The 11,582-nt window shown below is 37.6% G+C and overlaps 6 protein-coding genes across 6 annotated transcripts in view; 4 read left to right on the top strand and 2 right to left on the bottom strand.

Moving 5' to 3' along the window:
• Positions 1–91: 91 nt before the first annotated feature.
• Positions 92–892, top strand: C9374_006442 (uncharacterized protein; the record flags this gene model as incomplete). Its single annotated transcript, XM_044696303.1, has 1 exon — positions 92–892. The coding sequence occupies one exon, from the start codon at positions 92–94 to the stop codon at positions 890–892; it is 801 nt and encodes a 266-aa protein (XP_044547133.1).
• Positions 893–1,225: 333 nt separating this feature from the next.
• Positions 1,226–4,166, top strand: C9374_006441 (uncharacterized protein; the record flags this gene model as incomplete). Its single annotated transcript, XM_044696302.1, has 5 exons — positions 1,226–1,642; positions 1,699–1,856; positions 1,910–2,568; positions 2,678–3,035; positions 3,086–4,166. 5 exons carry the CDS (start codon positions 1,226–1,228, stop codon positions 4,164–4,166), a joined length of 2,673 nt encoding a protein of 890 aa, XP_044547132.1.
• Positions 4,167–4,376: 210 nt separating this feature from the next.
• C9374_006440 (uncharacterized protein) lies at positions 4,377–5,579 on the bottom strand (the record flags this gene model as incomplete). Its single annotated transcript, XM_044696301.1, has 1 exon — positions 4,377–5,579. The coding sequence occupies one exon, from the start codon at positions 5,577–5,579 to the stop codon at positions 4,377–4,379; it is 1,203 nt and encodes a 400-aa protein (XP_044547131.1).
• A 94-nt stretch (positions 5,580–5,673) lies between these two features.
• C9374_006439 (uncharacterized protein) lies at positions 5,674–8,095 on the bottom strand (the record flags this gene model as incomplete). The annotated part of the gene is made up of 5 exons (XM_044696299.1): positions 5,674–6,662; positions 6,727–7,527; positions 7,614–7,764; positions 7,822–7,884; positions 8,021–8,095. 5 exons carry the CDS (start codon positions 8,093–8,095, stop codon positions 5,674–5,676), a joined length of 2,079 nt encoding a protein of 692 aa, XP_044547130.1.
• Positions 8,096–8,361: 266 nt separating this feature from the next.
• Positions 8,362–10,875, top strand: C9374_006438 (uncharacterized protein; the record flags this gene model as incomplete). The annotated part of the gene is made up of 1 exon (XM_044696298.1): positions 8,362–10,875. The coding sequence occupies one exon, from the start codon at positions 8,362–8,364 to the stop codon at positions 10,873–10,875; it is 2,514 nt and encodes an 837-aa protein (XP_044547129.1).
• A 516-nt stretch (positions 10,876–11,391) lies between these two features.
• C9374_006437 (uncharacterized protein) overlaps positions 11,392–11,582 on the top strand; it is a gene marked incomplete at both ends in the record, with an annotated part of 1,307 nt that continues 1,116 nt past the window's right edge. Inside the window, one exon of the mRNA XM_044696297.1 lies at positions 11,392–11,582. This exon is cut by the window's right edge and continues 250 nt beyond it. Within this exon, the coding sequence (XP_044547128.1) occupies positions 11,392–11,582 (191 nt within the window).

Raw genomic sequence — 11,582 nt, 5'->3', positions numbered from 1 at the left:
CCTTTTACTACCGAATTTTTTTAAAATTTTTGCTCATTTACAAAAAGAGGAACTTCTCAATTCAATATTTTCATCAATTTAATTTAAAAAAATGGAAATACTGAAAACACCTGAAATTGAACAATGTTTGCAATCCGTTAAGAATCATCTTGTACAGTACGGAATGTCATCCACAGAAAACACACTCCGAGTACAGATCGATCAATATGATCAGGAAGATTATGTGTCGTTTGATGTTTTGAAAAGGACTGTTGAATTCAAGAACGAACGAATGCAAGAGGATGATCAACAAAACAATAACGCCAACAACCACAAGAAAAAATCTCCCAATAATAATAATACAAACAATGCAAAGAAAATTACTTCTTCCAATTCGTCGTCAGCATCATCGGAAAAAACTCAAGCTTCATCTACCTCACCAAAAACATATCTCCACAAATTGATAAAAGGAACAAAACTTAGAACCAAGACTACCTCTACAACGCCAACAAAAAAGAATCCTGAATGGGTGAAGTTAACGGAACAACTCCGAAAGAAACAAGGTGATTATGAATATTCTAAACTGGTTCGTAATGTGGTGAATGCTCCTGCTCATGAAAGAGAGGCTCTCAACAGTTACAAGGGCCAATTATCAGTTGGACTTGATTTGGTTATCACCATGGCAACTTTATTTGTTGTGTTTTATACTGCATCCCAATACATGTTTACTGGCGAGAACAAGAAACAATATCAAATACTCATGGGATTAATTGGATTAATTTTGGGGCTTCTGATTGATGCTGTGCTTGTGATTGTGAGAGGTAAAAAGGCAGAAATGATTGACAAGGTTCAAACCAAGCACAAGAATATTGCCACAAATTCTTATGGTATTGAAACTGTTCCAATTGAGTGAGAAAAAGACTGGCATTGAGAAAGGCACAGAGTGAACAGCAAGAAAAGCAAGCAAATTCTACACAAATCGAACAGCAATCTCAGCAACCACCAAACACTGCTGCTGTTGTTGACATTTAAACGTGAGACCTCTTCGATGAACAAGTTGCCAAATCATTCACTATTTATTTGCCATGTACAAAGTCCCACTCTTCAACCATAATGAACATAACACGTTGAAATTTTGAGAAGTGCGCAAATGACTCTATTCATGTCCACAAGCATGACTCTGTTGTCCACAAGACGACTCGTCTCAGCAGAAACGAAATCACCAAGCATCAAACCCTTAAAAAAAATGCACGAATCCCTTTCTGCTGTTTCTTTGCGCTCCGAATCTACGATGAGTCAAGTCTCCAACTCATCTCTCTCATCGCCACGGATCGAGAGTAGGCGAATTAAGACCTTCTATAGAAGTTATACTCCCAAGCAAGCTAAGAAGGTTATTGGTTTGAGCGTATCGCCCACCTCCCATTCTCCATCGCCCAAACAGCGGAATACACCACAACAGAACCGTAAGGAGGCTCATAATATCAAGGAAGAAGGCCATGGCAATAAGGAGCCACGACAAGATGTAGAAATGTCCCCACATTCTAATTCCGGCCCCACTGAACCACCCTTATATATTCTACCAAGGGATGATCGTAAGAAGATTTCGGTGAATCTGGAGAAAAACTTTATACGGTTTTCAACACCGGGAACGTGTAATCATACAGTAAGTATTGATTGACCGCAAGATGGCTGGAATATGTACTCATAAATTTGTAACAGAGCGTTATGGTCAATAACGGCTGCGATTTGCGATCAACTCAAGAAAATGTTTTTTATTTTGAGGCACAAGTCATTAGATGTATCAAGAACATTTCTATTGCTATCGGATTCAGTAGTAAGGACGGATACTATCATGGTTTTCCTGGATTTGATGAAATGTAAGTAAGGATGGTTGATAATAAGGTTCCCGTTGCTATTTACTTATCTACAGATCATTTGCCTATCATGGAGACTCGGGTTCTATTGTGCACGACTCGAAATATATCGAAATTCAACAGCCCTTCAAGGCGTCCGATACTATTGGAGCAGGAGTTATTCTCCCTGAGAGACATTTATTCTTTACGCTTAATGGATCATTATTAGGAAAATTTTATGATTTGACTTCGTTAGAAGAAATTATAACAAGTAAGGAAGAGGCCAAACTAACAGAAGCCTCTGATATTGAACATGTTGAGCGTACCAAAGTAAAATATATATACTCTGAGGGTGTTGGAATTATAAAAGGAAGTTGGATAGAAGGACCAACGCTGTCACTTGAAACTACGGATGATGGTCTGCCTGCTGAAGCAACTAGAGAGCTCGTTGTAAGAGAAAAGAGAGACCAAGCCATTGATCAACAAACTATTAATTCATACTTGTCTCAGAACAATGAACGAGAAGTAATTATGGAACCTGAGCATGAGGATCCATTTGTGCTTTATCCTGTGATTGGTTTCAATGCTCCTTGTACTATTGAGGTGAATATTGGTCAACAACCTTTTACTTTTGACGTGACATCATTGAACAAATCGGAGCCAGTCCCTGAACGAACAGAAGTCATTGGCACAAGCTTTGGGTTTGATGACGTTGCACTTTCTCCCTCTGTAGGAGGTCACAACACTGTTTTTGACCAAATTGTCGAATGCATACAATCCAAAACGTGGAACTTCTTAAACAAAAGCTTGAGCGATGGAATGATATTAATCAAACTTTGGATAAGGGAAGAAGCCTACTCCATATTGCCTGTGGCTTGCAGCCAGCATCAGAATGATCTTCAAAGAACTTCTCAAAGCACTCATTGATAAGGGCCTTGACGTCAATGCATACTCCAGCCACTTAGGAACACCTTTACATGTTGCTTGTAAGCAAGGAAATACCGTAGCCGTTTCTGCTCTTGTAGAGTCGCCAAATATCAACATTAACATTATTCATAAGAAAAAAAGCGCATGTGATTACGCTTATCATATTCCTGAAATAAGATATGTCTCCAAAATGGAGGACGAAATATCAAAAAGAATGACAATTGTTAAAAAACTAAGAGAACTAGGTTCAGAAATGAATATTCACACTGCTGTCTTGTAAGTAACAATTTCAATCTTTGAGCTTTTTGGGCGAACAACAAGTTTAGTTGTGGAGATTTCGAGAAAGTGAAGAAATGTATTGAGGTCGACAAGGACTATGTTGATTGGCAAGATGAGTTCTACAGGACATCGCTACATATTGCTTGTGCAATGGGGTATTTAGACATTGCTGAGTTTTTACTAAATAATGGAGCGTGTTCTAACTTTGGAAATTTTGTACCCCCGCCCTTACTAATAGCAGCAGAGTGTCTAAACCCAGAAATGGTCACACTTCTTTGTCATCATAGAGCTGAGTATAACATTTTCACAGAAGGAGAAGATAAACACATTCTAGAACATCTATTAGAAAAGTTTGATAGATTTGAAGACACCTCAAAAGAAGAAATGTTCTACAAAACAATAGAGGCACTATGTGCCGCTGGATCGGACCCATGTCTCGTGAAAGGTTCTTCTACAGGATCTTTTAAGGATCACAGATGTGCAATGCTAATTGCTCTTGACAGACTTAACCTTAAACTTTTTGCTCTGTTTGCAAAATATTCAAAGAACGTAATTAGGATAAGAGGAGAATATGATGAAAGCCTTTTGCATTTAATTTGTAATTGTATTTACTATAACGAAGATGAAGAAAGAATTCTGTATGAGATGGCCTTGATTTTGGTGAAAGACCTCTGCGTGGATATTACAGCAAAAGACGAGCATGGAAATACATGCGTGCACTTAGCAGCAGGTTCTGGAATGTCAAACATCATCAAACTTTTGCTTCTCTACGGAGCTGAAATCGATTCAACTAATTATGATGGATATCCGCCTTTGTTCTTGGCTATTGTCAATAAGCAGCTTAGAAGCGCCAAATATCTAATCAAGAGAGGTGCGTTCGCTAGTTATCAAACCAACAAAGGACAAACCATTCTTCACACTCTTTTTGACGTCAAGGGCAAAAAGAAGGCCCTTTATTTGTGTGAGCTTAATAATGAAGAAATTGGTTATTTGGCAGAATTCTGCGTGAACACGCTAGGAGTGAATGAAAATCTAAGAGACCACGTACAAAAAACTGCCCGAGACTATGCCATTGAAAACGGCCTTTCCAAATATTTCCCAATCTCATTCAAATACAATTTCAAATAAATCTCTGAGTGGAATTTCAATATTATAATTATAGACCCTGTGCTCCTTGTTTGTTGAATGACATTTGAATTAACAAGTTCTTTTGACAAAGTGTGATTCTTATCATACGATAAGATTGGGCGGAAGGTCCAGAGCTGGATTGTGGTCCCGTTTTTGCGCCAAATGTCTGTTTACTTTTAATATTTTGAAAGGCAAAGGTGATGCTCGCAATTATTTTGTAACCCTTACTAATTTCAATTGATTTCCAGACTCATACGAATCACTAAACTCGTATCCATAAGCATTGGTGGTCACTGGTTTTTCAATAGATGAAATTTCAATCACGTGATTAGGTGTTGGAATTTTTGCACACTTGATATATGAATACTCCTCAAAGAGTACTGATAATTGTTCATAGGAAACTGGTAAAATTGAAGTATCGTCTTCTTCATCCCTGAATCCCCTGTTAAACACAACTCTGGTTGGTGTTTTATCTTCAGGTGTGTTTCGATCATAATGCTTAACTTCAACTTGACACACGTCAATCCTATACGGATGCATGGTCATATTATTCATGTCCGAAACTTGTACACCTGTTCGTATGAAAACGACTCCCTTACTAGTCATGACAGGTGCGTGAATAAATAAAATTCCTTTTGTGTTAAATAATTTAAAATCTTTTTTAACCTCATCATTATTAGTTTCTCCTCTCCACACTATTAACGATCGAGTTTGTCTCTTATCGATTGCAATGGTTTTAATTTTACTTTTCAGACTCTCAACATCATCCAATTCAAAAAAATCGCACGTCTGTTTGACCTTCTGGATGGATTCTGAAATCATGTCCAGTATTTTGTTGCGAATATTCTCTGAAGTAAATTCATAGATATTATGATCCACTACTGTTGTTTTCATCAAACGATGAAGAGGGCCCTCATCCATGGTTGCTGCCATTTCCGTTGTTCGTTCTTCATTAATTGCTTTTTCAGTGGTTGTTTCTTCGTTATAAAATATTTGATCAATAGAATCTATAGGCTTGATGATGGAATTCCATAACTGCATCTCTTCTTGAGTTAAATGAATTAATAAATATTTGGATCCAAGCATGAGTATGATCGGAAGAGTCAGAGAAAGCATGAGAGCATATTTGACCAACGTTTTTCTGTATTCATTGCGATGATGAAACGAGGTGGATCTATAAGTTCTCTGTTGTTGATGTTGATTCCGATGGGTATGATAACTCATTCCGAGAGAAACAAAACCAGAGTATTTCAGTTGCATGATTGGGAAATGAGTGAGCTCGGTCATTGGTATGAATCGGGAACCAATAGTACTACCTGAATCAATAATGTTCCTCTTGAAATACTCAGCAAGAAGCTTTTGGTGGCTTAGTGATGAAGACGCAAGAGTTCGTTTGTAATAATGTTTCAACATTTTTTTTTGATTGATGTCAATCCAATACACTTGTTGGAACACCAACAACTGTTTAATATTTAATGAACGTACATCATCTTAGATTACAATCCTATTATTGCTTTTCTGTACTCTTCTCCACTTGCCTAAATAGCCATTCAGCCAAATAATCGACTGGATCTTCAGGTTGCATTTGACATACCTCAATCAAACCCTTGGTTAGCACTGGAATCACATTTTCCATAAGGTACATTCTGAGAGGTTGAGATTTCACTTCGAGCATCATCTTTTCTTGTCTTCTAATTTCTTCTAATCGTTCTGCATCGCTCTTGAGAATTTTCTCTCTTTCTTCTGCTTGTTTTCTTTTCAAAGCTGCTGCTTCATCTTGTTTTTGCTTTTCGAGTCTTAACCGTTCTTCCTCTCTTACTTGCTTCTTTCTTTCTTTTTCTTCAATTTCTTTCTGGGTAGGTCCATAATTGTGTGGCTTTCCAAGGAAATCTGTCATTTCTCTCAACACTTCCTTCTCTGGCCTTTCTGATTGGATAATTATTTCCTTTGAAATGCATTGTCTCTTTTTATCAGTGACAGTTTCCTCAAAGTATCCAAGTAAATAATTCTTGAGGTCATTAATATCGTTGGTCTTATTAAAGGTTTGCAATCTTCGTTTAAATCCAGCCTCATCATTATGTCCAGAAATTGGAGACTTCAAATTCATCAATCTATCCTCTAAAACTGTGTCTTTGGCTTTGAAAGTGATGACAAAATCTGGAAAGAGTTTATCGTCCACCTCCTTGGTTTCCTCTTCTTCCTCTACTTTGGGTTTTGTAAAGAGAAGCTTTGCCTGTTCTATTGTTTTTGGAAAACCATCCATAATCCACCCGTGATTTAGATGCTTTGGTTGGCCAAGCTTCCATCTGAACATGTCAGTAATCGCCTTATTCGAAAATCTGTCTCCGTCCTTTAATTGAGTGATGGCAAGCAACTTTTCATACTCAGCTTTTGCAACAGAGATTGGTGACCCTTCTTCTTCCTCTTTTTCTTCTTCTATTGGGACCTCTTCTTCAGGTGTTTGTTCAGCCTGAGCAGTCTCCTCACGTCTTCTCCCTCTGTGTTTGGTTGTTGATTTGCTAATAGTTCCTCTTTTTCTTTCTGCTTTTGAGCTCTTAACTGTTTGCCCTTTCAATTCTGTCCTTCTTTTCTTGTACTAAATTTAGGTAGACCCGTTCTTTTTCTTTCACATGTTCTTGAAAATAGGCAATGACAGAAGGTACATCAATACAGTCAAGTCTGTATTTTCTAGACAAGTGCTGCGAGTGCAGACTTTTTCCTGCTCCTGGAGGTCCTAACATTACAATTCTCATGGGTGCCAAGTTTCTCCTCATTTCAAATTCTTTTTTGATTTTTTCAATATTCTCAATCAGTCCTTCTTTTGAAATCCACTCAACTTGCATTTCAGCAATTGCTCCAACTGCAAACTTCACGTCAGCGGTAAAGTAGTCGTAGTGGTCATAAATTAAGCAATCTTCTTCAGATAGGTGCTCGACTTTTCCTCCATACCCAAATTTCTCGCTCAAACACTGTACAATTTGGTTCTGAGTAAGTTGGGAATCGTCACAAGCAAAAAATGATTGCTGATAGTCGTCTCCTTCATCCTTTGGCTGAGGTGGCTCATCAATTGTTTTGTGGATGATTGACACTAAATCTTTCACATGAATCAATGGAATATAATTACCGCCGTCAAGAAATACTGGCAATGATTCTCCCTCACAACACCATCCTAATTTGAACCATTGATGTAGCTTATCCTCCTCCTCTCCATAAAGAAGCCCGCTGAAAAAGATAAATGTTTTGAGGAATTTTGATTTTGCTCTCATTACTCGTTTTTCAATCTCAACAAATCCTTTAAATGAAGGATGAGGTTTTCTTGTCACATAGGCATCCTCTGTAAATGCCTCGTATGGCTTTCTTGCTTGTTTAGTTTGATTGGTTGATGTTTCTTCATCTTGTGTCTCCTCTTCGACTGTGTTTTTTCTGGTGCTTGCCAAGACATGTAACTCGATATTAAAATAAATGTTTTTGTGTCATTAAATTCAGCCGCCTCCAAAACTTTAATGGCATATCGAGTGTCGTCAATATTGGTATCCTTCAATCGATATACTACAGCATCACATTCCAACAAGGCTGATTTGATTTCTTGTGGGTCGTTCTGTGTTCATTAACCGACGTATAAATTCGTTTCAAATTTAAAATTTGATGATCATACCTGAACTAATTGATTCACGAATTGCACTGAATCCTTTCCTGATTTGCTTGTTCCAATCACATACTATTCATTCCGATGCCAGTAATGATGACAATCAGCAGTTTCAAATTCAATAAACATTTTTTTATCAAAATTTATCGCAAAGCAATCAAGGATTTCATTTTTCAATCAATATTCAACTCAAACCCCTCCTACATACGTTTTCTTCCGCATACAACCTTTCGCAGAGGTACTTCTCTGCATAGTCATCAGCCTCAAACACGAATATTTTCATTTTAATTGTTTTTATGGTTTGGCGCCATTCCAGAAGAATCGTAAATTTTAAATGAAGTGGATCTTTATTCTTAAAAAATTGGAGATGAAACAACAAGAAAAGCTTCATGGAACTCTATCACATGCACTCTCGGATAAGAGAGTATTGGTGAGCGTCAAACAACGGAAAGAAGGAAAACTTCTACATTAGTGCACAAGCGATCTCAGAGAAATTACCAAATTTAAACTTTTCTTCTTCCCAATCAATGGCCATCAAAAAGCAAAAGAATGCCTATCCACTTGTCTCGGAAACATCATCACGATGGTGGAACGCGAAACAATGAAAAAGATGACAATGATATCGATCATCATGATAGTTTCACAAACTATTTTCCAATTCCGCTCTCCAGTGAACTTCATCAACATTTGCAACAATTAAATTTAAATATGCCAATAGGAGTGATTGAAACAACATTGGGAGAGCAGTTTTATTTCCAGAGAATCAGTCATGATGAGTTTTTGGGACATCATAATTTAGCTGTAATTGCTGAAATAATATTGAAGAATAACTCGCGTTTATCTACTCACATACATCTATCCGGTGATGTCACAATCAATTCCAATACTGGTAATTATGAAACCATTCGTAGCGAGAATTCAAAATCGGCTAGTTCAACAATTGAAGACGAAGTCAAAAGTTTGAAAGAGACGTGTGAAAAATGTATCAATATTCTAAAATTTAGGCATCCTCTTCTTTGCTCGATTGCTACACTCAACGATTCGGTTGTGAGAAAGAAATTAAGCAAGAGAAGTTTAAATTCTGCAACAGCTAGAGAAGTTTGGGAGAGAGAAATTATTGTAACTCCTGGAGCGATTCAGTTTGAAATTGTGGAAAATGCCGTCGTAGATATCGAAATATTTGAAAATGAAGACGACCTTCTAGAGAACACTCAATCAACCTCTATTCAAAATGAAGACGATTTACTCTGTCATGTTATGCAAAGAGAGCTGAAACACTCTTGGAAGTGCCTACAAAATCCAGGTCAGATTACAGCCATGTGGAAAATGCTTCTTTTCAGAACCACACACACTCAAGGAAGATGGCTATGCTGCTTTTCGTTTTTTCATGCTCTTAGTGACGCTCAAGGCATCAAACACTTTCTTGAAGAATTTGCAGCAATTTTTGATTACGTTCTAGGTGAACAGGACCAAAAAACGGAAAAAGAATTGGAAGAAGTGAGGATAAAAGCATTGAACGATATCACGTCTGTGACACCGATTTCTCCAATGCAAGCACTTATTGAATTAGATTCTCTTCGACCCTCAAAGCAACATCATTCTCGAACCCTTAGAAGAAGACCACGTAAAACAGATGTTGCCGTCGACGCTGAGTTGAGAACAAGCTCGTTAAAGGCGTCTGCTTCAACATCAACAAATGCCTCTCCAACCTCCACAACAAGTGAGCGATCAAATAATGAGGTGCCGAACAATATTTCAAGAGAGCATCATCATGCAAGCAAGGACGTTCCTGGATTGTTGGGGAAATGGGGGAAATTAGTAGAGTATTCAAAATTCGTTTCTCGAGTCATCTCATATAATGGGTTGTCTCCAACCATTACTTTTCCTCTTCGAGAATTATTTCCAAACCCCTCTTTCACAAAGGTGAAATTATTGAAAATTCCAAAACAAGTGTTTGAACAAGTTTTGAACATCTCCAAGCAACACCATTTGACAATAACTTGCCTGCTGCATGGAATATGCACTTTGGCATGGACGCTGTCAAATAGACAGTTAAACGAAAAGTCGAAACACAAGACCAAGTTTGGATTTACAAATTCGCTCACTGTCGACTTTAGAGAGGGATTGTTAATACCTCTGGGAAAGTGTATGAAAGTATTTCGAAGTTTTAGTTGCACCATATTGGCTCCTGTTAAACTTTCTCTCCCTCATCGTTCAATATCTCAGCTACACCACGAAAACCTTGGTATTAAGGAAGATGAATTACTCATTCATAACATCAACGACCATGTTCGGTCTAACCACGAAGATGAACAGAAAACTACTGGAACTCGTTCTCACTTCTCCCATAATCATCTCTCAAATAGCACTGGAGGAGACCAGATATTCAACAGTCATCACAAACGACATCATGACGAAAATCGTATTCACTCTTCGATTCGCAGTCTAAAAGACGTAATTTTAGACATTGCTCTTCAAACAAAACACCATTTAGAGCGCAAATATCATGATGCTCTTGCCACTTACCAAATCATGCACAAATTTCTTAAATTTAATATTAGCAAAAAAGAGTCTTTTCAAATTGTTATGAGCAACATTGGAATAGTAGAACCTTTGGTTGGTAAAAGAGTTCGATTTGAATTGCTTGCTGCTTCATATTCTGCCTGTGGATCTACAACTGGACTATCCAACATTTTTCACACCAATTCAAAAAGTGGGGAAATGACAATTTCTCTGTGTTATTCCAATGCCCTAGTAGAGGAAAATGTGGAGAAATATGCGACCTCAATCATGGAATGTATCAAGGAATTAGTTGAGGATGATAGCTCATGTGTATCCAATCACTCTCCTTTATCAATAATTATTTCATCTCCTGAAAATAACCATGTTGAACAAAAGGAAACTATGATACATGATGGTGACGCTCATAGAAAGCTGAAAACGAATCCCACTCTTGGAAGTAGTTTGAGTACAGGTCATACATTACCTTCCAACAACAGTGTGAGTTGTCAAAGCGAAAGTGCTTCAAGTGCTCAACTCGAAGAATCCCAATCTCAATACTGAGTACTGTACTGATAAAATCAGCACCACCCTTAAACCTTTCAAGCATAATCATTCAATGAATAGCATCAAGATTGATGGTATTAAAATTCTTTACAAAATTAAAAAGTCACACGGCTCGTTATTGAGTAGTCCCTTATTTTCAAGTTTCATCGGTTCTTGTTGTTGCTGCCATTTATTAGCCCCTTATTATCATGTTTCATCCAAATATGTTGTTCTCACGAGTTGCAAATGGTCTGCATGTACTATTTGTATTTTGCCAAAAATCGTTATGCAATTCCGGGCGGATCTGCCTAAAGCTTTACAAGGCATACACCCTCTCGGTTGGAATTGAGGCAAGAGTTGTTGTGCAATAAAGTACATAAACAAAAGCACTCAAATGATGCATTAAGAAACGTTGACCCTCGCCAACTCGCCAACAAACTCGCTGGAGTATTTTGGCTCGGGGTAAACCACTGTGTGTCACTCTTAATTTCGTAAAGAATTATTCATTCATTCCATTTTTCATGCCAAGAAAAAATGCAAAACCATCAAATCAAAGCCTTGTCCAAGATTGCTCAATTCGCAAAAACAGCATCGTCTTCATCGAGCAAACACTGTAGCAATTCCGTAGCTCTTCTCTCATCATGGACTAATTTCTCTTCATCTTCAACAGCACCAACACAAAAGAGATTTTTATTATGGGTAACCAAGGAAGAAATTGAAAGGAA

The sequence above is a fragment of the Naegleria lovaniensis genome (genome assembly GCF_003324165.1).
Source record: "Naegleria lovaniensis strain ATCC 30569 chromosome Unknown tig027, whole genome shotgun sequence".
Lineage (NCBI taxonomy): Eukaryota > Heterolobosea > Eutetramitea > Acrasida > Naegleriidae > Naegleria > Naegleria lovaniensis.
Note: the sequence above shows the minus strand (reverse complement) of the source record. Positions and strands in the feature narration are given on the sequence as shown.